The 27,636-nt window shown below is 36.2% G+C and overlaps 2 protein-coding genes across 4 annotated transcripts in view; one reads left to right on the top strand and one right to left on the bottom strand.

The window, feature by feature from the left end:
• Nucleotides 1-436: 436 nt before the first annotated feature.
• tspan5b (tetraspanin 5b) lies at nucleotides 437-12,953 on the bottom strand. Its single transcript, XM_065254378.1, has 9 exons — nucleotides 12,619-12,953; nucleotides 11,823-11,873; nucleotides 10,816-10,962; nucleotides 7,618-7,788; nucleotides 6,969-7,094; nucleotides 6,100-6,150; nucleotides 5,459-5,575; nucleotides 3,288-3,349; nucleotides 437-3,200 (listed from the first exon to the last, which is right to left on the bottom strand). The coding sequence occupies exons 1-9, from the start codon at nucleotides 12,697-12,699 to the stop codon at nucleotides 3,188-3,190; spliced, it is 819 nt and encodes a 272-aa protein (XP_065110450.1). The 5' UTR covers nucleotides 12,700-12,953; the 3' UTR covers nucleotides 437-3,187.
• A 3,206-nt stretch (nucleotides 12,954-16,159) lies between these two features.
• The window catches only part of grk4 (G protein-coupled receptor kinase 4), a 35,136-nt gene continuing 23,659 nt past the window's right edge, over nucleotides 16,160-27,636 (top strand). For 2 of the 3 annotated variants that reach the window (XM_065254373.2, XM_065254371.2), the window contains exon 1: nucleotides 16,161-16,503. In XM_065254373.2, coding sequence (XP_065110445.1) covers nucleotides 16,452-16,503 — 52 coding nt within the window. In that variant the 5' untranslated portion in view covers nucleotides 16,161-16,451. Of the gene's footprint in view, nucleotides 16,504-27,636 lie in introns of all 3 variants that reach the window. The other variant, XM_065254372.2, reaches the window with a different exon arrangement.

The raw sequence follows: 27,636 nt of genomic DNA, 5'->3' as shown, positions 1-27,636 counted from the left end.
GAACATGGAAAAACAAGTTCCCTTAAATAAAATAAAACGTTTTGTCAATATAACATACAGATACCGATCAAATCAAAATTTATTTTGTAAGTATAGTGATGAATAATACACATGAATTATTTTCCTTGAAATGTCATTAAGGGATGTAGGGGTTTGTCCCGGACAGGGCTTATCCTATTCCCAGGCTTAAATGCATGTATGAGCTGCCTTAATTTAAAAGCATCTTGCACTGACACATCTTAACATATATCAGTGCCATTGTTTTGTCTCAAGATGCACATCAGCATTGTTTTTTGTAAGGTATGTTTGGAAAAACATCCAAATATAATTAAGGCCTAGTTTAATTAATCTAAGCCCTGTCCGGGATACTGTCCAATTAGACTTTCTAGAGTTAATCTCACTAAATCGCATAATAAAAAAAAATTATTCAAGCCACAACAGTTTCCAGTTTTTAATTTTAAAAATTTAATTTTACAACATACTATGACACATGTAGTTTTTATGAAAAAAAAACAGGCCATTTTCATGTTGTATTGGACACCAATCAAAAGCCTATACCAAAATGTTAGCCCATGCTCATTAGAGATCCATTTCAGACCATTGGATCAAGTCAAAAAAAGGATTGATTTAGATATCTGAATTACTAAACTTTCCCTGTTCTCCATTCTTTTGTAAGGTTTCTGGGCACCACTCCACACTGTCTTCGAAATCCACTGAAAACAAATACATTTTAATCAAAGAAGGTTACACACATGTGGAAAGTGTTATGTACTGTATAAAAGGCATTATCACAACCACATGGATTCATCAGATAATCTAACAAACCCTGTTTTTTTTTTTTTTTTACAAAAGTCACAAAACCACTGACAGGTGGCAAAGATTCGTTTTCAAAGCATAACATTCTTCAAATCCCATCTTGATTTCTGAAATAAATTTGGATAAATTAAGTGCATGTGTGGGTCATATTTCACCCTGAATATCTTTACTATAATAACTATTTTGTATATAGTAAACTGGCTCAAACAGTAAAACGGGTGGTAGGCGTGTCATAACAAATTGTCTCCAATTTCTTCATGCAAAATATATGCCAGGCTTCACAGACAAGGCTTAAGGTGCAATGTGGGACTTTTAGTGGCATCTAGGGGTGAGTTTGTGAATTGCAACCAACAGCTCTGGCCACAACTCACCCCTCCATAGCCTTATTTAACTAAGGCATAGTCCTTGCTTAAAGGGACATTCCACTTTTTTTGAAAATATGCTTATTTTCCAGCTCCCCAAAACATTTCATTATTACCGTTTTGGAATCCATTCAGTTGATCTACGTGTCTGGCACTATCACTTTTAGCATAGTTTAGCATAATCCATTGAATCCAATTAGACCATTAGCATCGCGCAAAAAATAACCAACGAGTTTTGACTCTTCTGTAGTTACATCGTTTTCTGTACTAAGACCGACAGAAAATTAAAAGTTGCGATTTTCTAGGCCGATATGGCTAGGACAATATTCTCATTATGGCGTAATAATCAACGACTTTGCTGATGTAACATGGCGGCAGCAGGCGTAGTGATATTACGCACTGCCCGAAAATAGTCCCCTGCTATTAAAAGTAACCAAGGGGACTATTTTCGGGCACTGCGTAATATCATTGTGCCTGCCGCAGCAATGTTACGACAGCAACTTCTTGATTAATACGCCAGTTTGGGAGTATAGTTCCTAGCCATATCTGCCTAGAAAATCACAACTTTTAATTTTTCGTCAGTCTTAGTACACGATGTAACTACAGAAGAGTCAAGTTTTAAATAGGAAAATATCGAAACTCTTTGGTTATTTTTTTAAAGTGATGTTAATTGTCTAATCAAATTCAATGGATTGTGCTAAGCTATGTTAAAGTGCTAAACGGTAAAAATCAAATGTTTAACTCTAGGAGAGCTGGAAAACAGCATATTTAACAAAAAAGTGGAGTGTCCCTTTAAAAGAAGCCTTGTCTTTGAAACCAGGCCCTATAGTTTGGGGTGAAATGTATGTTCTTAAATCCATTTCAATACCCAATTTGTTATTTTTTTATTACAGAATGAGACTATTTGAATCAAAGCATTTAATCTGGCATAATCTCAGTACTAACTTTTTAAAAACATTCAAGTGACACACTTACACAGTGGCTATAATTTTGAAACCTAGTACAGTACTGTACGTTAAACATAATAATAATAATAATAATAATTCACAAAAATATTTTTATACAGCCGAACATGTTGAAAAAAGTAGTGTTATTTTTTAATTAGCATGCAGTGCATTTTTTCTAAGTTTCGAAATCAACTGTGTTTTTATAAAATCCGTTTAACAGTTAATATACACACAAAGTATGACAACGTGAAAAAAAACACATATTATTTATGTACATTCATGTTACGATGAAAGCCAAATACTCTAACTCTTAAAAAAAAATTTAAACAGGACACTACTGTGTTTCCTAAAATCTACACCTACACTAAATGAAAAATATTATACCAAATTTGATACTGCCATCAGTTATGAAAGTGTAATACTCTGTTTAACACACTAACTAACATGTTTAAATTCAGTTCACAGAATTATACAATATTTCCACAAAAAAGTGCACAGATTCAGTTTGGGCCTTCCAATAACTTATAAATATTGGGTGAAAGTTTCCGTATTAGCCTATAAACAATAAAACAAATCATGACTGACAAAACCAATGCATTATGTCCTTATCTGATCAACTGTAGTTATGCAGAAATGCATTAGGGGGTCACAAGCACATGACATGTTCTTGCTTTCGAACTAACCGTGCTGGAAAGAACTGAATGCAAGGTTTGCGTTTTTAAACATTTTCCTGCTTTAAAAACATGATGCTGATGTGTGTGTTCACAGATTAACAATTACAAAATAGCGCAGACTGTGTTCTTCTTTATGATGTAGCTAAAAAGCAATATGCTGTGTTTTATCTCAGTACGTTAATGTGATTCGATTTTCGTGTGTGAAATACTTGGAAAAAGCAATTCTAGAAAACAACTGTACCCTTGGGCACCATTATCAAAACAATTAGATGTCGCTGTACACAAGAGGTATGTGAATGAAATCCTTCAGTGGTTGCTAGGATACCGCGATGACAATGTTTCGACTCTGTTGCCGAGTGACTGAAAGATTGATGCTGGCTCAGCTGTGTCAGGTGAACAAACTGGAGGATGAGAAAGATAGATATATTAGCAAGGTGAGATGGTTTGAGAACGTACAATAGTTTCTTTGTGACAGTGATGTTTCTCACCAACTCTCTCTGACCGCTTCAATGTCACTCAGCAGATTTTGAGCCAGACAGATCCCAAATATCTACAAAGAGAAAAAAGCTTAACATCGTGGTCTCAGAGTTTTAACATAACTCTGCAGATATAACTGCAGTTATAACATCAGGGAAAGCATAACACTTACCAATAAAAGCACACAATGTTAAACTGGATATATTTCATAGGTTGACGAAATTAAATACATTTTATACATTTTGGGTGACAAAACTTTTTTTCATGTTGCTTACATTTGGCGTACGTATTAAAATAATATAAAACACTATTCAAGGAATTTAATGTAAAGATAAAACAGTCAGTACAATACAATAAATAAAAGAGCTGTGTATTACACAGTTTTCTTATGGAAGGGTGTCAAGAAGGCACGGCTTAAAAGAATCCAAAGTTAAAAGCTAAATATTTAATATTTTACACATAAAAAAAAATCACATTTTGTATGCTTTGATTAATTCAGTACTTATAATAAAACATGTAGATACTAGAGAGATAGGTAACACTTTAATTGAAGGGGTGTTCATAATCATAAGACTGACATTTTATGCACGTTTATGACAACGTTTATTAAGTGTCACTTGTTCGATTATGTGATTTTTAATGCAAAGATGACATTGTTTGAGATGTCTTTGTTATGACAACTTGCCATTAACCAATACAACATAACTTGTTATGACAACTTCCTTAGACAAGTTACGAACCACTTTTTACCAGTGATACAAATTGAATTTGTCATTAAAATGTCATTAAGTGCGATTTTACTGTCAAATAGTTTTATATCATGTCCATAATGTTTTTTTTCCTCCAGGTGAAATAAAATCAATCATTCAATGATAAGAATAATTAAATTGATAAAATTATATTTTACTGCATTTGGAGACTGATTCACCTAAAATTAAAGAAAACCAGTACAATAATGGGTTAAGCCATCCAGCATTGGGTTCATATAATTAATTTAAACTTTTTTTCTATGTAAGAAAATTTCTGAACCCTCTATATGAGAAAGAGCAAGATCTGATAGTTGTCAGGTTTTTTTGTATTGTGCACATACATAAAGTTAAATATATTTTTTTTTACGCGTCTGTTGCATTTTGTTAAGGTATTTAAAATTATTTGACATAAGTATTAACACTAATTGACATTTTAATGACAAGTTCAATTTGTACCCTTGTAGTTAAAGGTCAAGAAAAATATTCATGAAGCTGTTAGAAAACTATATGAGTATTAACACTCAAACAGCTCCTCTAGAGTTAAACATTGATTTTGACTGCTTTGATATCCATTCAGCTGATCCCAGAGTATGGCGCTGCCACTTTTAGCATAGCTTAGCACAATCCATTGAATCTGATTAGACCATTAGCATCGCGCTAAAACATTGATTCTCTATTATATTACGCAGCAGCGGAATATAGTCCCCTTGATAACTTCCAATAGCAGGAAACTATTTTCGGGCACTGCGTAATATCATTGCGCCTCCTGCAGCCATATTACAGCAGCAAAATCCTAAATTATTATGCCAGAATGAGAGTTTAGTTCTCATCCATATCTGCCTAGAAATTCGCAACTTTTAATTTTCCATCAGTCTTAGTACACAATATAACTACAGAGTAGTTTTAAATAGGAAAAATATCAAAACTCTGGTTATTTTTTAGCTCGATGCTAATGGTCTAATCAGATTCAATGGATTATGCTAAGCTATGCTAAAAGTGCTAGAACCAGACCTGGAGATCAACTGAATGGATTCCAAAACGGTAAGAATCAAATGTTTAACTCTAGGGGAGCTGGAAAATGAGCATATTTTCAAAAAGAGTGTCCGTAATGACATTTAAATGACCCATAAAGCTAGGTAGTTTCTTAAGTTTATAATTATTCTGCTATGTCATGTTTATGTCAGATTTATGACAAGTTAGGTTGTATTGGTAATGTCAAGTTGTCATCTTTGCACTAAAAATGACATAATTAAGCGAATGACACTTAATGACACTTGTCATAAAATCTCCTTCATGTTCATCATGTTAATGAAGGTATCATGTCAGCCTTATGAACACCCCTTCAAGTAAAGTATTACAGAGATAAAAGTATTTAAGATTTGTACTCTTTTAGGGGTCTCTCTCTCTATACTTGATGGGATGGATTTATTCACCTGGAGAAGTGCGATTCCTATGAATATTCCAGCAACTACGGTAAGATTCTCCTGTAGCCATTTTTCAAACTGAGGCACACATCCTTTTGTGTGTATAAACGTATTCTGGTCAGTCTCCTGTAAACCAGACACAAAAGTTAAATGCATGCAAAATATAACACAAATACATACTGTTGTTAAACAACAGCGATCACATTGATCATATTTTTCGCTGGGAGTCAAAAGGCAGACATGCATGTGACATTACGCCATAAATTATGAGAGAACTTTCATATTTGGGTTAAAGGTGCAATGTGGGACTTTTGGAAGGATCTCTTCACAGAAATGCAATATAATGTGCATAACTATTATCAGTGGTTTATAAAGAATGAGCACGGGTCTCCTTACACGAAAGTCTCTGTCATGTTTCTACAGTAGCCCTAAACAAACAACCTGCTCTACAGAGCGCATTTCGTCCCTACGTTGTCTCAGACAATGACATGTTTGTCCTGTGGCAGCTATTGTAGCTTCTCATTGCGTTTCGAAATAGAGGTTGGTTGCAATTTCGCAATCTCACCACTAGATGTCGCTAAAAACCCATACTGTACCTTTAATTCTGTACTTTCTTTAACTAAAGATTACTTTATAGTGAGTGTACTTACTGATTTTTTATCTCGAATGTCATATCCGCACTGCGTGTTGATCACGTCCTCCTGTAGATGGAAAACAAAGCACAAGTTTATTAATTACTTTAATACTCTGTAAACCATAGTACCATTCTTGACAGTACAATAGAGAACTATTGTTCTGTTCGTATATGGGGCGCTTTGTCTGTGGCGGATTTAAATCACTTCCTGTTTATGTTTCCAGGTCTTTTGGAAGGAGACAATAACACTTTAAGAGGCATATTGCCTAAAGATACGTGTCTGTGCACGATCCATGCATGCTGTGCCAATTTTTTTTTAAATGTCCTTCTTTGAAAACCTACTTATGCTGAAGTGGTCAACACTAACACTGTGTCCGAAATGACCTACTTCCATACTATATAGTAGGTGAAATTAGTAGGCGAGGTGAGTAGTATGTACAAATTCGTAGTATTGGAAAAACAGTAGGCGATAAGTACCAGGATGGCGAAGATCCCGAAGTGTTCATTCGATGGACACTTTACTATACCGTGAGCCCCCAGGAGAGGAGCCCCCCTTCAAAGAAGTAGTAGTAGTAGTAGTAGTAGTAGTAAAGGAGTCGTCATATTCAAACATGTCGGAAAGCGGTAACGCGGATATGTCAAGTGATACATCAACATGGTGGATGTAGTATGTCTAAATTTCATTCAAACTATCCAAATCCATGCTATGTAGGATGTACCGTTTTAAAAGTCATTAAGTGGGTACTTCATCTAGTTCAGTACCTACTGTCACAGTTTACGTTTATAAAAACGGGAGTAATGTTTGATTTATGTGTAATAATAGGAACGGGTTTGTGTGAGGATAAGGTTTGCGATCTATAAAAATCTGTATGTGTGTTTACTTACAGCAGGGTCCTTGGTGCAACATGAAAAGGGAACTCCACATTTCTCTCTGCTCAGATTAGTGTCCGTACAATTAAAGTAGATGTTCAGATTCCAGTCTTCAGGTCCGAATGCCCCACAGCAATCCCACTGCAGAAACACGTACACAACCCAACAGCACAAATTTATCATTAAGAGATCCAGAAAGTTATTGAAACTCACAGAGGAAAGTAACTCCTAGTGTGACAACAATTGATTTGCCAATTTGGGAAACCCTGCCTTAAAGGGATAGTTCACCCATAAATGAATTATTACAAACCTGTATTACTACAGAATATCTTCAACAAAAATGAAGATATTTTGAAAAATGTAAATAACCAAGCAGATCTGGGGCACCATTCACTTCCATGTTATTATTTGTTTTTACTGTGGAAGTGAATGGTGCCCCAGATCTACTTGGTTACAAACGATCTTCAAAATATAGCAGGACAAAAAATGTATACTGGTTTGGAAAAATTGGGGGGGGGGGGGTGAATAAATGATGACAGAATTTTCCTTTTTTCGGTGAACTATTCCTTTAACCTTTAACATAAGCCTGAGTTTTTCATTCATTTTTATTACACTGTGTAAAGCTTCAGTGTAACGTTTGCTGGGATTTTACATGCACCCTTACATAATCTTGGGTGAAGTCGATGAGGTTCTGCAAGTCGATGTCATCTCTGTAGGCCCTGATATTGTTGTTAATGAAGAACTTGAGCTGGTCCTTGATCCAGTCTTTAAAGACGAACGCCAAAACTCCCGCCGTCAGCTCCAGGAAAAATATGATTCCGAGAAACACGGAAAACTGGAAAAAGGCAGCCAGAAAGGGTTGTGATTACAACAGTCTGGATAATGTTTACTATATGGGTTTCCAATGAATCAGGAATGCGTTACATTTTGGTTTAAACCGAAGTAATGTTCCATGTTTTATAAAAAAGAATTCCCGATCCGGCCAACATCCCTCTTGACGCATTTACAGAAATGACGTCGTCCCACTCAAAACAGGATGTCACATTGTTTAACAAGGTTCATCTCTAATTGCACACGTACATATTATTACAAGTACAGTGAGCGATGGCTTTCCGCCGTAACCACAATGAATACTTCCACGGTGACATCAACGTTCAGCTGGTGCCTCCAGATGTTTTGAAGAAGTCTGTGTAACCTACGGCCTCTCGTGACTCTTTTACAAGATTTTCTTACAGATCTCCTGTAGCAGCCCTTTCTTATTTATGTAGGAATAACAGGAATTTCCCACACTTTCAATCTTTCTCACATCCAGCCATTCAAACTCGACCTGAACCCACCCTGATGTAAGGTTTGTTTATTGCTTATTTTTTTCTTAACGCCATTCCAGCATCTATGACCATATACATGGTTAATCTGTAGTTGATCTGGACTGTGGGGGGAAACGGGAGTATCCAGAGTAAACCCACACTGACACAAGAAAAACATGAAAATGTCACACGGAGAGACCTCCCATCCCAGCCAAGGCTCAAACCTGGGACGTTCTTGCTGTGAGGGAACAGTGCTACCCACTGTGCCCCCATGCTTTTGTTGCTTGTGACAGGCAAAGCATTTGCTCGCAGGGACCCAGGTTGAACTGGGTCATGTTTCCTTTAAATTTCCTGTCTGTCCCCATTCTCCACTGTGATATTTAATGAAGGTTAAGAAAGCGAAATAAAATCTAAATATTGGCCTTCACTAAAATTGGCACCCTTTGTAAATATAAGCAAATAAGGCTGTGAAAAATTTTATTTTTTTACCTTTTGATGTTTTGCTCAAAATAATAAATAATGGTGCTCTCATTGAAATTTTTTTACATATACAGTACTGGCAAAAGTCTTAGGCCATCAGTTTTGTTGTTTTAGCAAAGGTTTAATATCCATCCGTATTTATTTTGCACACTTTTTATGAAGATCCAAACTGAAAAGACATGAAATATGTATGCAAAATAATTATTAAACAAATTCTGAACTAAATGTCTTCTTCAGGCATAAGTCAGTATTTAGTGTTGACCTCTCTTGGCACTAGACACATCTTAAAAGGGACACTCCACTCTTAAAAAAAATTGGCTAATTTTTCAGCTCCCCTAGAGTTAAATATTTGATTTTTACTGTTTTGGAATCCATTCATCAGATCTCCGGGTTTGGCGGTACCACTTTTAGCATAGCTTAGCATAATCCATTAAATCTGATTAGACCATTGGCATCGCGCTCAAAAATAACCAAAGAGTTTCAATATTTTTCCTATATAAAACTTGACTCTTCTGTAGTTACATCGTGTACTAAGACTGACGGAAAATTAAAAGATGCGATTTTCTAGGCAGATATGGCTAGGAACTATACTCTCATTCTGCCGTAATAATAAAGGACTTTGCTGCCGTAACATGGCTGCAGGAGGCGCAATGATATTACACAGTGTGTTATGGAAGTGTTATGAATCAGCCTGGAAGAGAACGTGTGTCTATCTGGTCCCAATGCACTGTCAGGAGGATAGTTCTTGTCGCCAAAAAATCTTGCCGTCAGAAAGTCTCCAAAACTACATCCGACGTCACCTTCATCGCCACAAATTGTTTGGAAGGGTTTGCAGAAAACAGCCTCTACAAACTCAAGTGTCTTTAGTTTGCCAGACACTAGTGGAACTTCAAATGGTATTGGTGTCTATGTTCAGATGAAACCAAATGTGCGGTTTATACTTGATATTAAGATGCGTTTTGGTCAATCGGATCACAAGTGGACAAGAGAGACAAATTCATGTTTACACCTGGACTGGTATTGTCTTTTTTGGCCACTTTCGACCACTTCCGTCCTGATTTTCTGAGTGGGTGGTCTGTGGGCAAGTCCCTCTGCTGTCGTTTAAACACGAGTGAGAGAAATTACTTAAAATGATATTTCAGTGCAATTGTTAAAATAAGCTTGCACAACTTTCAAACGCTTACAAAATAAAACAAATGAAAAAGTCATGTCATATGTAAAAAATTGTGCTCGTTACATTAGATCAATAGGCAGATAGTAGGCCATCTTTTGTGGCTGCTCTAACACGTTCAACCACATGCGCGTCTAAACCACAAAAGCAATCCGGTCAAAAATGTTTTCGACTATCTCTGAATGTGGTCGAAAGTGGATGAGCACAAAACGTTTTACACCCCGTTCACACCAGTCTTTAGTGTCGTCCACTTGTGATCCTATTGACCAAAACGCATCTTAATACCATGTGTAAACAGCCTCAAATCTGCAAATAAACACCAAAGACTTGGCTTGGTTTACGTATGTATTTTAAACAATACTAAAACATAAACAAGTAGCCTAAAATACAATAAAATCAACAAGTAAAACAAAAAAAGTTTTGAGTAGACTATATCAAAAATTTGTCCACCAGATTGTTTTTTATCCATTGTGGTAGCCCTTGCTCACAAAAAGTTTGGAGACCCCTGGAATAAAGAAATATTTTTCACAGCCATCTTTGCTTGTATTTACCAAGGGTGCCAATATTAGTCCAGATCAACCAATATTATAATATAATTATTTATCATTATGTTTGCAGTGCTTGTAAGGTAAAATCCCCAACCCTTAAAATAAGAAAATGTAATTAATTCAGCTAGTAATTAACATACTAAATTTATTAAAACATTTATTTATAGATAATTTCCATAGTTTTTTCAGTCTTAGGTGCTTTATCTATTTTTATATACAACAATACTAATCAGATTACAGATTGAATGAATGTGTCTATGAATATCCTATAATGGATACTCAGGCTGTATTTCAGTTTATTTACATTTCAGTTCATGAGAAATTGAAAGTGAGATGAAAAGCAAAGTATGACGTACAAACTTAAGAAGGAAGGAGTTTTCCCTCAGCGCTCCGATGCATCCAGCAAAGCCCAGCACAAACATCACTCCTCCCACCACCAGAAACAGCCATACTGGGTCAAACCCACCCAAATCTGTGATGGAGGATATGTTGGAGAGAACTCCCTGATGGAAGGAGAAAGAATGTAACAAATATACATTTGTGACCCTGTCTGTGAAATCCAGGCTAAAGTCTCAATCTAATCTAGAGATTAGGCGCATCAAAGTTTGATTTCAATCTTTGTTTTCACATTGATTTTAATCTCTGACATGACCTCAGTCAATATTAAAGATATCAAGGTTATATTTTCACAGAATGTTATTTTCATTATGTAGGGTGACTTGTGTTTTGGGATTTTAACCCACGACCTTTGCGCTTTCACTCAAGCTTAGATCTTGAGCTCCTTTAGTTCTTATGTTTAATAAAAAATAAGAATCTCTAGGAATTGTTTAAGGGAAAACACCACCATTTTGCAATGTTTTACTATGTAAAACAAAAAGCACTTAGTTTGCAGCACTTTGTCCTTGGGCGCAGTAATATTGACGAGGGGGGTAGTCAGAAGCTATGATATCACTGCGTGCCGAGGTCAAAGTGCTGCAAACTAAGTGCTCTTCCGCCATACAATATAGTTCTCATTTTTTATCTGCTTAAAAAAACGCCACGTTTTGTTTTGTGCCACCATCCTTACTCGTGTAACTATTCATGTAAAAGTCTTTAAATATGGAAAACATGGAAGTGTTTGGTGGCTTCTAAATTCATCCCTGTTTGGATCCTAAGGAATGAATGGACTAGGCTAAATGCTAACACATTTCACGATGCGCTGTACAAAGATGAAGTGCACGCATTAAAAAAAGATAAGCATGTATTCATTTGTCTAAGATGGGGTAAGAACATAGTAAAATATTGAAAACGGTGGTGTTTTCCTTTAATTCACAGGTTGGTATCAAGCTTTGTATTTAGTGCTTGTAAAATGAGCTCCCTTTACCTTTTCACTCCAAGCCCACAGAGCCACAGACAGGAACGCTACCCCAAGAAGCTGAGAGTGAAAGACAGAATAGCGATTATAGGTCAGATCAACAGAATAGTCATTTTAAAATCATCTAACTAACAATATTTGTTTGTTTATATGATTTATTTATTATTATTTTATTTATATGACTGACATTTAAAACAGGCAGTGCAAAAGCCACCTGTCACCTAGGCACTTTGAGCATCCCAAGCATGTGTGGAACGGTTGGCAGCATTTTTGCCATTATTTTGGGTAGGAAAAGCACAGAAAAAGTCATATTTTAAATGTTATACATTACAATGTCCTTATGAAAACACACAAATACTTTTATTATAGTTATTATACTATATAGTTTTTATTATATTTTAGTATAGTAACCATGTTTGTTAGTAGATTACCCTTTGTAATCCTATAGTTTTACTACTATATCATAAATAAACCATTGTTACTCCTGTGGCAATACAATAGTAAATTTGTGGTTAACGTTAATTGGTTAATTTACGTAATGCGCATATGGAGCATTTGAGGGCATTTACCATCTTTATGTTTTCTATATTTACGTTTAAACGTAAAATAACATTTTAGCCAGATGCAATGTGTGTTAAACAGGCAGACCGGGTTTTAATGCAACAATATGATGTGAAATAATAAGCAGCCTATTTTTGTAAACAAGCCAAACTAAAAAAAAACCGACTGACATAACAAAAAGAACCGAAGTCAGCTGTGTAATATTTACACCAACCACAGATAACGTGATAAAGGCATGACTTACCCAAAATATAATATTAAATCCGAAAATGAAGTATTTGATGCAACAGCCCACTTCGTGGACGTTGAAATGCTTTCCTGACATACTGACGTTAGACAACACGGACAAAATCCTCCCGATGGTTTATAAAAATGGTGAAAAAATTCGCCCACCGCCTAGAAACCTTATCTCAATTTATACGTTCATGGCATGTCTATAATTTAACAAGCAATGCCACATTACTCCGAAACGATTATTCACCCTCTTGAAGAAAACGAAATTATTTTTGCTATTGATGGGATAATGAACGCGAATAACGGGACGACTACAGATGCAAATAAAGAAGTGAGAGTCACTTCCGGTTAAATGGATTATGTCATCACACGGAATTTCAAAATAAAGGTTCGGTAATTAAAACTAAATTAACCAAACGAGCATCAATAGCATATAGGACTGCCTATGAGATTTATTAGATATGGGGTGTTTATTAAATAACGAAGGGTTATATCTGTTATTATATATAAAAAGTATGGAATGGAACAACTTTGATACATGATGTGATATATGTAAAATAAATTAAATATATATTAAAAATTTACATCATCTATGTTTTAAGTCCTCAACTTTCCATTATTTCTTTTTCCCTCTAATTATTTGCCCTTTGCTATATTGTTATAAAGGCATATTCTAATATTCAGAAATGCTAAACACTTTATTAATTTAAGCTGCTTAACAAATAAATAATACATTTTATTTCATTTTTTATAAATTTTAAAGTAAAAGTCAATACATTAAATCTGATATAGTTGGTTTTTATGTCTTACTTTGTGGTGCTTTATTAACTTTTTAAACAAACAGTACTTTGATGTGGATATTGAATTAGTTTTAAATAATGAGGTTATAAAATTTTACAAAAATATTACAAAACAGTTACAAAATATTTATTTTATTAGGAATAAAATTATTTAAAAAAATTATAAATATAAATAACTCAAAAGTTCTTAAAGTCCCCATGAACAGGAAGATCGCCATGTGACGTATTTCCCAAGGAAAATAGTGGGCGTGGCTTATGTTTTCCACTGTGCTTTGATTGGATACAGAAAAGTAGGCGTTTCATTTAGAAATGGAACTCGCTGCAGACTGCCAGTTGGAGGGGGTGGCATTAACGAATGCTCTTGCCAAGCCGTCTAGCAGACGTCATCATAGAATTTTCGCCTCAAGGAAGTACATTTTCAGATTTTGATTAAAGTTCTTGAGGGCACATTAATTTTTTACAAAATAATTACTTTTAATAAGTGATTGTAATAAACGCTTCAGTATTACATAAAAAATAAGAATTGTCAGTTTTGATTTTATTCGGGCTTTAATGCAGCAAGTTAACATTTGAGTGTCTTGTGTCTAGAACAGGGATCTTCAACAGTGGTGGCCGGTGACTTCTTTTTAAGGGGCGCACGATTTTAAAGCCGTCACAACATGTATGTAAATCGTCAAATTCGTCGTAAATCGCACATATTTTGAAATGATGCATGATGCACATGGTTCACATGACGCAACAAACACATACAGTATTTTGAAATGACGAGCAACACACGTGACGTGACACTCCAAACACATATTTTGAATTTGCGGCTCTCGGTAGAGAAGTCGTCGGCTGCCAGTCTCCAACCTTGTTGGGCACCATATTGAAGACCACTGGTCTAGAGTCTGTGGGCTTTGCCAGTGTCTCCCAGCTGACCAATACCTTCTGCAGCCACAATCAAGAGATTTTCATTATTTTGGGTGTGCACGATTATTACAGAAAGCTGACAGCTTATTGAGGTTTAATGTTTTAACTTATTAATTGGAATACCAGCAGTGCAAGTAATATGTGCGGTTCAGACAGGCTATATCAAAACTTGTGTCCTTGTGCAAGAGTAAAGCAGGCTGTAATAAGCCCAAGGGCATCGGAAACCCAAGGCCCTGTGACCAACTCACTGTTCTTCATTAAGGCCATCCACAATCACCTCTATGAGTCAGCAAACATTGAGGTCATTGTATTGTAAATGGCTCATCCCCATACAGTAATTGTACAGTGCCAAGTGTGTGTAAGTGTGTCTCAATCATAATAAAAAGGTCATTGCAGGCATCTACAATCTTTTCTATCTACATGCAATTTTTACGGTCTAAGGGCTTATGATAGTAGTGTATGTATGTGTGAATTGATATATAAAACAACTTTTTCTTACAAAGATTCTAAACGTTCTTAATATTTAATATGTGGTCAATTTGTCTTTGGATCCTTTGGTTGCTTCTTGTGTACTTCCAAGTTACAACCATCATCAAAGCTGCAAGCAGCGATGAAAGGGCCCTCACACCCATGCCCACCGCCAGCCAATGGCCTTAGGAAGGCAGTGAACAGTAGGGGATATGCATTTAAGTGGGTAAATATGGCAATGTTATTTTAATGTGCCACACCTCCTGTCGGCAGCAGGTGGCGCAACAACTAAAACTGAATAGTGCACATAAATGCCTTCAGTCCAAGAGTCTTATTAAGCATTAATAAGAGCTCAGATTAAACACTGTGGGGCGGTTTCCCGGACAGGGATTAGACTAGTCCTAGACTAAGATAAATGTAAGAGCTGTCCAAACTGAAAGCAACGTGCCCTGACATATCTTAAAATACATCAGTGCCCTTTGTTTTGCCTCAAAATACACAAAAGTAATTTTTTAGTAAGGCATGTTTGTTAAAACTAGTTATATTTCCTAATTAAACTAAGGTTTAAACTAATCTCTGTCCAGGAAACCACCCCTGTATGTTTAAGCTAATGTAAAATGCCTGTTCATTATGCCAAAAGGTGGCGCTATGACTGTAACTGAATATTGCCATGTAGACGTGTTCAGGACTCTTATCAATCATGTGAGGTGAGGCAAAACATGTCACTTTCACATTTCCAGCGGGTGGCGCTATGACTATATATGACCACTGAAGTGTAAATCAATAAATAAATTGTATAAGATTACATTTGTTGACCTATCACACTGGTATATTGCACCTGGAGAGTCCATTATATGGGTAAACTTGATAATAGTAGCCTATATGGCAAAATATTTTGGATTTTTTTTCAGCTGGTTATGTAGTCTATTGAATGCTGCCTACTCTCTTTATTGCATTTTATTTTATATTTATCATCAATAATGACATTTTATACGGAACACTTTTTGTAGTATCATGTTTGAGTGTGGAAAAGCAGCAAGTAGAGTCTAAAACTGAAAAATGTTAAATAGAAAAAATACAGGAATGACATGAAGGACAGCAAATAAGATACTTTAGTATACTTTAATATTTACTATAGTTAACTATAATTCAACGTAGTATCCTGTATAATGTAATATGTTTATAAATGTGGAATGTTATAGGAAAAAAAGACAAAACTTTTGTTGGAAGCAGATGCAAGCATATGAGAGAGAGAGAGAGAGAGAGAGAGAGAGAGAGAGAGAGAGAGAGAGAGAGAGAGAGAGAGAGAGAGAGAGAGAGAGAGAGAGTCAGTCGGGCTACATTCTGGTTGTAAGATGATCCCTCCTCCTCTAGGGCTGACGGTGTAGTAAGCGAGTGCTCGAGACAGGAAGCTCTAGTGAGCGCTGAATGCTAACAAGGGGGGAGAGAGTACATATGTCCACGGCGAGCGGAAAGGTGGGGGGTTCAACGGCGAGATATGAAGAAATACAATTAACCTGCAATGTGCCAACGTCAAATCCACGCCGATCATAACCATCCTCACCACCGATATCGTCCTCACCTCCACCGAACGCGCGACCACCCTCGTCCTTTTCCTCTCGAGTGAAATGTATCGGGACTGTACGGGATCCTTTTTCTGACAATGGAGATTGAGAATATCGTGGCCAACACCGTGCTGCTAAAGGCGAGGGAAGGTAAGGATATCGCGTATTGACTTATAGGCACCTGGCGAGCGTCATGTCTCAATGAATCCCACATTAACTTTCACCACAGGGTCCTGCCTGTAACGTCACATAATGGCGTTGAAAATTAATCATTTCATGTGTTAAACTATAGGCCTTGCGGTTGTTTGTTATTTATTTAACTATAAAGGGACGCGTCACAATCGCGCAACCGATACAGTGTTACAATTGTTAATGTATCGGTGGGCGCGGGAAATCAATCTGCGACTGTTTAGCGTCTATGTGTATTTGCAACATCTGTATACCATCTTTAGCTTTCATTTCTTACATAAATATAGTCTTCTTGCATATTAAGTATGAATCGCCATAACGCACACATCCATTGTCAGACTTCTAATAGGGGTTAATATAAATTTCTTATGGATTTATGAAGGTAGTGTACGCAGTGTATTACCCATTCCCGTTTCTTCACCTGAAAGTGAGGTTGAACAGCAGTTTTAGGCCCCAAGGTTTCCCATCTATCTGCGCACAAATCAAATGTTTGGACTACAAATACATTATAGAGGTTTGATGTGAGAGAAATCTGCAGTTGTTCAGGTTTGCTCCTTGCTTGACCACAATATGTGATTATATCACTGTGCTAAGATTTATTTCACAATAACAATACAAATCTGTTGCATTTTATCCCTGTTAAAGTGTGCAGTGAAACACTATTTTTGTTTCGATGTAAACTAACTTGGTAAGGTGAAGATAGCTCTTGGTGTGTATGTGTGTGTGTGTGTGTGTCCTAAGTGTCTTCGCTTCTGGTTTTGCTAGAGCAAGTAACAGGTTGTGCAGTTGGTTCCTTTGTCTGTTTTAAAGGGCAAAAAATTGTTTGTTCTTCATTTAAGATGATATCCAAGGTTAGCTGAAACTGTTGTTGAACAAAACATAAAAAGTAAAATAATTGCATACTTTGATTGACTGTGTATTTTTAGCAGCTAAAATAATAAATATATTGGTGCATCATTAATATTCAGCATTTGCTTTAGTTTAGTATTCTCATGACAGGTTTATTGATGATTAAATTTACAGTATGTGTTTGGTTTGACTACTCAACCACACAGTTTTCCATACATTTATTAAGCCTAGTTTATACTTTAGGCATCTTCCATTGGTGCACACGGCGAAAATGTCATTGCAGAGTTGGTAGTTGGGTGCCCAATGCTTATGACGCTGTTCACACATCTAAAAAAATGACTGACTTGAACCCATATTAGTTACCTATTTTTACCCATCCCCCTAGCAGATGTGCCAGCACAAATAAACTGTTGAATGTAATCGTTTTACAATGCTGATGTGAACGAATACTGCACGATGCATAAAAACAAATAATCGATTAGTTATAAAGCAGTGCACGTGCCCATCTCTCTCCCATCTTTCTCTCTCACTGTCACGTGAGACTGTGTAAATGAAGCGCGTTTTATATTTATGAACTTTTTGGGATGTAAATCATTCCATTTACACGTTAAATATGCCACATTGCACCTCTAAGTGACACATGCCTTATCAAAGCAGAGAGAAACTAGAGCAGAGTTTTACCTGCACTAATATTAAAGGAACAGTATGTAAGAAATTTATATAAATTAATCATAAAATCGCCTTGATATGTCACTAGACATTAAGAAATCATTTTCATTTCAAATTCTTATATCACTGACAACAGTGGTCTGGCCAGGATATATTGTCATTTAAAAAGTGGAGTTGCAGCCCTCGATGTTTATGTTGTCATTTTGTGTATTGGCCACCAGTTGTTAGTAGGGCTGTCAAAATGGCTGAACAAGTACATTCGAAATTCGTCCTTAAAAAATAATAAAATTCGAATTATATTCGAATTATAAAGACCTACTTTATCTTGGAGAAAATACTCCTAAAAGCCCACAAGAGGGCGCAGCACAAAGCCCCAATAATATAAACGAATCATGCGCAGCATATTTTTGGTTAAAACGAATGTTATAAACACTAATAAATTAAAGATAATTTCTTAAATTCATATGCAAAGGAACAAAAGTGCACATAGATATCTGGAAGTGCAAAATGCCTCAACAGCCAGCGTGTGTAGGCTATTAACACAAACATAGTCAAGAAACTATCCATGTACATTTACAAATTATTTTATGTACCATACATTAATTAAATTACAAAAAAATGAACAGACCCTCAGTCAATACAGAACACAACGGTGTCTTAATGAAATAAAAATTAACCAGTATATTTGTCACCTGTAAATGTACAAAACGAATGCCATACATACACAATGCATATTAATATAGGGCATTTTATATAATATATAAGTAGATACATTTACGTGTTTCTAATAAAGTATAAAAACGAATGAATCTTTATTTAAGCCAAAATAAGTGGGAGAGATCATTAGTCATTTAAATTTTGTCAAGCTTAAACGCTATTCACAACAACTTATATTATATTTTGTGTGTTCCTTGGTTGAAAATATGTAGAAATATATGCGAGTAATAAAGTACAGAACAGAAATGTTTAACTTACGCGCAGAGTGAAGCCGTTAATAAAGCAGACTCTCCGTAATTAACATAGAGGACGTGCTGAAACAGTCGAGTTGGCAGATGATCATCATGTTTATATTTCACGCAGATAATGTTGATGAAAAACTTGCATATCAAATGTCCAGGTGAAAGTCAAGTTTCCAGTCAGTTAAAATAAAGCCACCGCGGCGTTACATTGCAACTCTCTCATATGCGGTGTGGACTCTGTATATGCACATATGGTTTTAATGTTGCTAAACAAGCAGCTGTATTATGGAACTTTCGTGTCGATCAGTTATTTTAAACTTTAAAACTGCATTTAGAAGCAGACGACACTAATGTCATCTCAGCTAGTTTCACTTTGCGGTTGAATTCCAGTTGATGCTCCAAAAACCAAAGAAGCATCACACAGCCCTTTTAATATGTATTCTGTCCGACTCGTAATCCCCACTGTCTTTTCTTGCTATTTTTCAAAAGAATAACGCTGGCTTGCTCCGCATAGTTGGCTGAGCCGCTAACGCTCTGTACAATCCGCGTCAGTTACGTCATCATCACGTTACGTGAGCTTCATGACACAGGTAAAATTCGAATTCAAAGTTTTACGTTCGAATATGCATAATTTTTTTACATTCGACGAATATTCGAAATTCGAATTAAAATTTGACAGCCCTAGTTGTTAGATTGCAGTACCAGTTTCGGCCACAAGTTTTGTGATTGCAATACCAGTTTTGGCCATAATCCTACATACTGTTCCTTTAAACATTGAGGATGCAACGCATTTTGATGCATCGTGATTCATTGAGATATCGGATCGAATCATTGACATAGTAATTGGATTCGAATCGTAAGACCAGTTATGATTCACACCCCTAAAATAAACAAAGTTTGTTGGAAACAATGGATTATAATTTTACAATTTTGCATTTGAAATGTTTTTTATGCTTACAATGCATTCAAGGCACACATTTAACAGTAATCTTGTTCCCTGAGAATCAAACCTACAACCTTTGCGCTGCTAACAAAGTACTTAGGTACCAAATGAGGTACACCATGGATGATCATGTTAAATCTGCACACACTGTTGAATGCACAAGCCCTTTAAATTAGAATAAATTTAAATTTGCTGTCAATATTATATTGTTCAGATAAACCCAACGACATTGGTCCTCTGTATCTTTATTGTTATAGTTGTGTGCATGCCGACTTTCCCTTCAATTTTGCATGATTTAAAAAAAAATATCTTTATAGTTATTGATGTGAATGGTCGTTAAATCTTTAAAACTCCATCAGGGCTGCCCCAGAGCTTTTCTGAATTTAGGTATGTAAATACAATAGTTTATTTCTCTGCGTACCAATACTAGTACATTTTTCCGTGATTTTTGTTTTTGGAGGCTTGTGTTTGACTTTAAAAGGTGCTTTAAACAAAGTTTGTTTCCTGGGTAGTTCTGTTATAAACGCATACATCTGGTTCCTCCCTCATGCACAGACTCGCAGGCAGCTGCGGATGGCTGGCAAAGCAGCAAATTTTAATATACTTCGGGTTGAATAAGCTTGGAAGCAGATTACAATCTCTTCCAGCTTCCACATTAAAGGGGAAGTTCACTCGAAAATGCAAATTCTGTCATTAGTTACTCACCTTCATGGTTTCCCAATCATGTACGACTTTCATTCTTCCATGGGACTCAGAATGGATTTCAAAAGACTTTTAGAGATGGAGTACATGATGCCTGAATTGTATTTTTTGAGTGAAGTTTCTGAAGAGTATTGTTAGTGATTAAGTAAAGATGAAAAGCAAAATAGTTAGAAATTATTTACGATACCGTTCAAGTTTAAAGCTGTTTTTAACATCCGTCTCAGGTGATCCAATCACAAGTGGACAGGGTCCAAAATGTTTAGTGAAACCACATTTGTAGGTAGTCAGGCGTGCATGTGGCTACATTGCATTTGTAGTGTAATGCATCACAACAGCGAAAAAGCAACTTTTTATCCGTCATCCATTGCCTGAAAACGCTGGGTTTAAAATGCAGCTGTAATATAAAACAACGTTAATTTGGATAAGCCTATGAATGTACATGCACAACATTTTGCTAAACTTTCCCGGTTTGCATGAACTCTACTTGCTGTGACGCATACCGTGTGACGCACGCACATCCAAAGTTCAGTAATTTCAAGTACTTGATTAAAATAGCATGGATAATTCCACTAAAAATGCGAAAGGATCACACCACACTTTTATTTTAATTCCAGGTGTAAACAAGGCCTTTGTTTGCAGTGTTAAATTGAATGAAATGCTTAATATTAGGGTCATATTTGTACTTATTGTTAAGCTCACAGTGTTATTTAAAGTAGCCATTAGTTAAACTATCCTGATGGTTATGAAAAGTAAACAGGTTTGACCTGGTCTGTAGGCTTGAACTGTAATGTTTGCTAAGATAATAACACACAAATGTTTCTTCGGATGAACTAACTGGGAATAAGTGAGTCGTGTCTTAAAGAATTAGTCAATTTTCTTTAAAAAAATCCAGATAATTTTCTCACCACCATGTCATCCAAAATGTTGATGTTTTTCTTAGTTCAGTCGAGAAGAAATTATGTTTTTTGAGGAAACTTTCCAGAATTGTTCTCATTTTAATGGACTTTAATGGACCCCAACACTTAACTCAACACTTAACAGTTTTTTTCAACGGGGTTTCAAAGGACTCTAAACAATCCCAAACGAGGCATAATGGTCTTATTTAGCGAAACGATTGTCATTTTTGACAAGAAAAATTAAAAATATGCACTTTTAAACCACAACTTCTCGTCTGTCTCCGGTCCTGTGATGCGGCAGCATGACCTCACGTAAACGTAGAAAGGTCACGTGTTACATGTATGAAACGCACATTTGCGGACCATTTTAAACAATAAACTAACACAAAGACATTAATTACTATCATTCCACATACAACAATGTCGGAACGGTCCTCTACGCCCCAGTGTTTACAAGTGTAGAGAAAGTTTTGCATACATCATTCGTGATCTCTTGACGTGATGACGTATTGCGTGTGGTCGCGCTGGCGCATCACAGGACCGGAGATAGACGAGAAGTTGTTGTTTAAAAGTGCATATTTTTTATTTTTCTTGCCAAAAATGACAATCGTTCTGCTAGATAAGACCCTTATCATTTAGAGTACTTTAAAACTGCGTTGAAAAAAACTGTGAAGTGTTGAGTGTTAGGGTCCATTAAAGTCCATTAAAATTAGAAATTTTCCAAAAAACATAATTTCTTCTCGACTGAACAAAGAAAGACATCAACATTTTGGATGACATGGTGATGGGTAAATTATCTGGATTTTTTTTTAAAGAAAATGGTCTAATCCTTTAATGTTATGTTCTGCGCTTTAAACAATGACATAACCACATCTTTAGCAATGGGGTGGCCAAAGCATTTAGGGCTGTAGGTATATAAAATTCTGATTTCTGATTATCGGCGGACATGTCCCCCTCAATGTCTATGGTTATGGCCCTTCCAAAAGAAATTCACACACTGTTTATTTGGAGTCCTGCATGGACAAAGGGGTATCCTGGCTTAATCCACTTTAAGGCAACTTTGAAGAATCACTAAGATAAGAGCTAGGACCGGCTTTTCCAGTTTCTTTTCGATATGTGCTGTTTTGTTTGCATTTTATGAGGTGTACGTTTGACCTGTAGCTTCAACTTATGTTTATTCTTGTTATTTTACCTTGAGCAAGAATACCATAATCCACTTTGGGTTGAAAAGTGTATAGCTCAATGGTAGGACATACCTTCCTTTTTTCAATACGTGCACTTAATCTTTGTACAACGCATCATGAATGTGTTAGCATTTAGCCTAGCCCTATTCATTCCTTAGGATCCAAACAAGGATGAATTTAGAAGCCACCAAACACTTCCATGTTTTCCTTATTTAAAGACATGTTACAGAGTAGTGACAAAAGTAAGTATGGTGGCACTAAATAAAACGTGGCGTTTTCTTTTTAGCGGATAAAAAAATTATATTGTATAGTGGAAGGGCACTTAGTTTGCAGCAATTTGACCTCGGGCGCAGTAATATTGACAGAAGTTTGAGCGAGAGGAAGACTAGTCAGGAGTGATGATGTTACTGCGGGCCGAGGCTGAAGTGCTGCAAACTAAGTGCTCTTGCGCCATACAATATAGTTCTCATTTTTTATCCACTTAAAAAATCGCCACGTTTTATTTTATGCCACCATACTTACTCATGTAACTAATCATGTAACAGTCTTTAAATAGAGAAAACATGGAAGCGTTTGGTGGCTTCTAAATTCATCCCTGTTTGGATCCTGAGAAATGCTAACACATTCACAAAGCACTGTACAAAGATTAAGTGCATACATTGAAAAAAGATAGGTATGAATTCATTTGTCTAAGTTGAGGCATAGAAAAATATAGAAAAACTGTGGTGTCACATAACCAGGGGCCTGTACCATGAAAATGGTTAAACAAACTCAGGGTTACAGGTTTAGTTTCAAGTTGACAAAACCAAGCCAATGTGATCAGGCCTTGTTGGTACAAGCTATCTTCACCAATATCTGTCCCTTGTCTATCCTTGTTGTTCCTCAAGTAGATTGTAGACATGCTTTTCAAATATGATGGTTTGACCGGTTCAACAGCTTAATGTTTGCGTGTGTGTAGTAGTAGTAGTATGTATGTATGTATGTTGAGGCCAGTAGGAACATTACAGTATAGACACTACCACCAGATGCTGATCTTATCATAATGAATCACTAAAACTTTTTTTTAAATACATTTACGTACCTGTATATATTTGCAGTGTATGTTAATATCTGTATATAATCAAGCAATGGTTTGGGTTGAAACGACACCCAGAGGCATGACATATTAAAAACATGTCTGTACTGTTCTGTCCGAACAGTGCATTAATCTCGTTTACTAACTATTAAGAGTTTATACTGTATTACTTTGGAAACCTTGAATATACAGTCAGTTTACATTTCATTAGAGCTGGCGAAAAAAAAAAATCGTCTGAGATTCTCCGATTCTCATGCGTGTCTCATCAGTAAAGCCGGTTCGGTGATTAGTATTAAACCGCTATCACCTGCTTTCAGATGGAGCGGCATTTACTACACAGAACTGTATTTCACTGAAAGCTAGGCAAAAATCGCGTTCATAATCGTGGAAGAAAGGGTGACCATACGTGCCATTCTTCCCGGACGCATCCCGTCCAGGATTTTGTGTTCGTCTTCCGGAAGTCATATTTGTCGTCCGCATACGTCATAGAGGATTATTATTATTATTACAGAAAAGCAACCGTTACATTTTAAGGTAAGAATGAAACCACGATTGTATATCTTATGTTTTTAACTGAATGGCGTATGCGGTCAACAAATACGACTTCCGGAAGACGCACCGAAATCCTGGATGCGTCCGGGAAGAATGGCACGTATGGTCACCCTATGGAAGATCATCTTCAATTAGGAACGCGATTTTAGCTTCTTGGTGAAATATGGCCCTGTGTAGTAAATGTCGCTCCATCTGAAAGCAGGTAATGGCGATTTACTACTAATCACCAAACTGGCTTTACTGATGAGACATGCATGAGAATCGCAGGCGATTACATTACATTACATTCATGCATTTGGCTTTATCCAAGTGCATTTAAGTCATACATATTTTCAGTATGTGTGTCCTAATGCAATTCCCTCCTAACTGAGCTACAGGATAGAGCTAATTTCTTTCTTAAAAGCACTTTTTGTATCAACTCAATACCTTGTTTACAAGTCTTGGAAGAGCACGCCAGCTCCCAGAGCCATTGAGATTGGATGGTTTATAGTCATGTTGTCCAAAAGGCCTTTCACACTGAACTCGGTGAAGTGACACGAATGTGGGAATGATCATTCACCTCTCTCCCTAAAGTGTTTTGACTCCATTATGGCAATTTGGTGTCACTGAATTTACAGTATGTTCTGAAAGAAAACCTGTATTAGGTTTTCAAGGGTGCCAGAAATGGTGGTGCAGCATTTTTGCCTCATGACAAGCTGTTTGCAATTACATGTCAACAGGATCTAATTATTTACATTTATGCATGCATGTGTTTGAAGCTTTTATCCAAAGCGTTCATAAACCCCTGACCTTGCTATTGAGCTACTACTGAATTATCAGATTATTTTATACCTTACAGGTTTGATTTGTCATGAACACTAGAAAGTTGTATAGACGGTTTCATCAGACGCACGTGATACACGTCTGGATCCGAACCTTACTTCCGGTTTCGTTTTTTTAATGGTCTGACTAGTTACTAAACTGATCTCTTGAACGAATGCCTCGTCGAAAATAACAAATGTTTTGGTTTCCTAGATAATCTATGGGTTGTTTTTTTTGCTTGTTATATAAATAAACTACGTTTAAAAACTTTGTTGTTATTTATTCTTAGCGGAGTTTACCGGAAGTTACCTGCGGACCGCGACAGCCGCTTGTTTATGTTGTTACTGCTGAAACCGTCTATACCAAAGGTATAGTGAACTCATATAAAGGGCATTGGAGACAAAAACATCTGGAAAATTTCAGTTCTCATATTTATGTCTGCAGTGTATTATAATTTCTGATCGCCTTATGTTGACCATATGTTGGTTTTGTTGTATCTTGTGTATTAATCCTTTGTAAATGTGTCATGCTCATACATTTACAACTACTTAATGATCGTAGGTCAATGCTCTTCAAAAATCCTATTATGACTTTATTTAACTAAACTTTGTACAGGCTTTCCGGCAGCATATTTCAGTTAAGGCAGCCCGCCTAAGCTTGGAAACCCTACCGCCTTAACTAACTTGTCAAAAAAAAAAAAAATTTCGCTGCACAAAAGGCCGTGAAGTTAATCTCGGAGAATAGCGCGTACGCGCATCACACCGCATGTGGGGACGCGCGCCACACGGCCGAAATTAGAAAGACGTAGTCCGGACCGTCACTGTCTGGAGGATAACTAGCCAGTTGATAAAACATCTCGGAGAATAGCATGGACATCCTTCACACCGCGAGCGTGCACGCACACCACATGGCCGAAATGAGATAAGACGTGCTCCGTCATGTCTGGAGGATAGCCAGTTGATAAAACACGTGTCCGTGAGAACTGTAAGTGGACTTATGTTTTGGGGTTATTCAAGCCTGTTATTGTATTAGTCTATAGTTCTTCTTATTTTAAAGTAAGTTAGCTGGTGATTTTGTTGTCTGAGCAACCTGCTAAGGTTTCATGTGCCTGTTGATTAGATATAATTGTTGAGCGCTCTTGCTCACTTTATTCATGTGCATTATTTACATGCTACAGTTACACTCCTTTAAGAGAATGTAATTAATAGTGGGAAATAATCAGTTTTACCATTTTTGCGCAATCTATCATTGTTCGCGAGATGATTTGCTTTAGTTTGTGTTTATTAACCCTTTAGTTTCACTTCATAACGCAGCTATTCCCATTAGGGGTATCTGTTAAAAACATTACAATTCTTTAATAATCTAGTATTTGTTCATTTTTTGTCATAGTTTCTTCAAAATTAAGTTTTATTTGAGTGTTTTAAAAATAAATATTTTATTTATTTATTTTATGAAAATATTTAAATTTTCATCGTGACGCATACGCCCCGCCCCTTTGATTACCACACCCTTGGCCCCGCCCCCTGTCCAACCCTACCACCTTGACTAGCAAATTTTCTGCGGGAAACCCTGATGTAGTAGTATAACTAAATATAAATTATTATTAAATCTTAACTTTATAAAAGGTGGGCTGTTGCTTAGTTATTCAGATTATGTATTACTAAATATTTGACCACGTGTAACAAAACCTGATAAAATAATGTGGATATCTCATATATAAGTGTAATTTGATTATAATTTAATATTATCGTAAATCTGGAACACAATAACATTATTAAAAACCCAATAATTGTTTTTGTATTTATTCAAAATAATATTGCAAAAATGCATTTTGCAATAATAACATATAATGTAAGAGAAATTAGCCAAACTGATTAATCCAGTCGTGTCTGATTATTGTTGTTGTGACTACTGAGGTCAGGCACACCTGGATTAATCAGTTTGTCCAATAATGGAAGACAGGAAACAAGGAGCTGGCTGAAGTTCAGGAAGTAGTGCAGCTGAGCATAAAGCCTATTGGCAGCACTGATTTACCGGAAAGATTATCTACACACATGACCTGTTAACTGCAATTTCCCAGTAATTTACCAGTAAAGACTATACGTGTAAAAGGGACTAATGTGTGGATGGAGACATGTTGTGGTCGACGATTTCACAAGATCTTCGGAGCAATGACCACAGTGAATTTCTGTCTTAAAGCCCAAACCCTTTTAGGTTGTCTCAGTATTTATAGGTAGAGTTCTCTATGCAGAACAATTCACACCTCCTCTTTTGTAAAACCACTTTTTTTTTTTAAGATAATCATTGACATTTTAATACTCTCTTGCACATTTGCTGACCAAGGTATGCACTTGCTATTTCACAAAGACACAGGATGTCTGCTAGACTGAGCTCCATCTTACCTCTCTTGCAGTTAAACAATCATCAAACACGTATAAACTTTTCTGAGTAAAATAGCAAATCA

This window comes from Paramisgurnus dabryanus, chromosome 4 (assembly GCF_030506205.2).
Source record: "Paramisgurnus dabryanus chromosome 4, PD_genome_1.1, whole genome shotgun sequence".
Classification (NCBI taxonomy): Eukaryota; Metazoa; Chordata; class Actinopteri; order Cypriniformes; family Cobitidae; genus Paramisgurnus; species Paramisgurnus dabryanus.
Note: the sequence above shows the minus strand (reverse complement) of the source record. Positions and strands in the feature narration are given on the sequence as shown.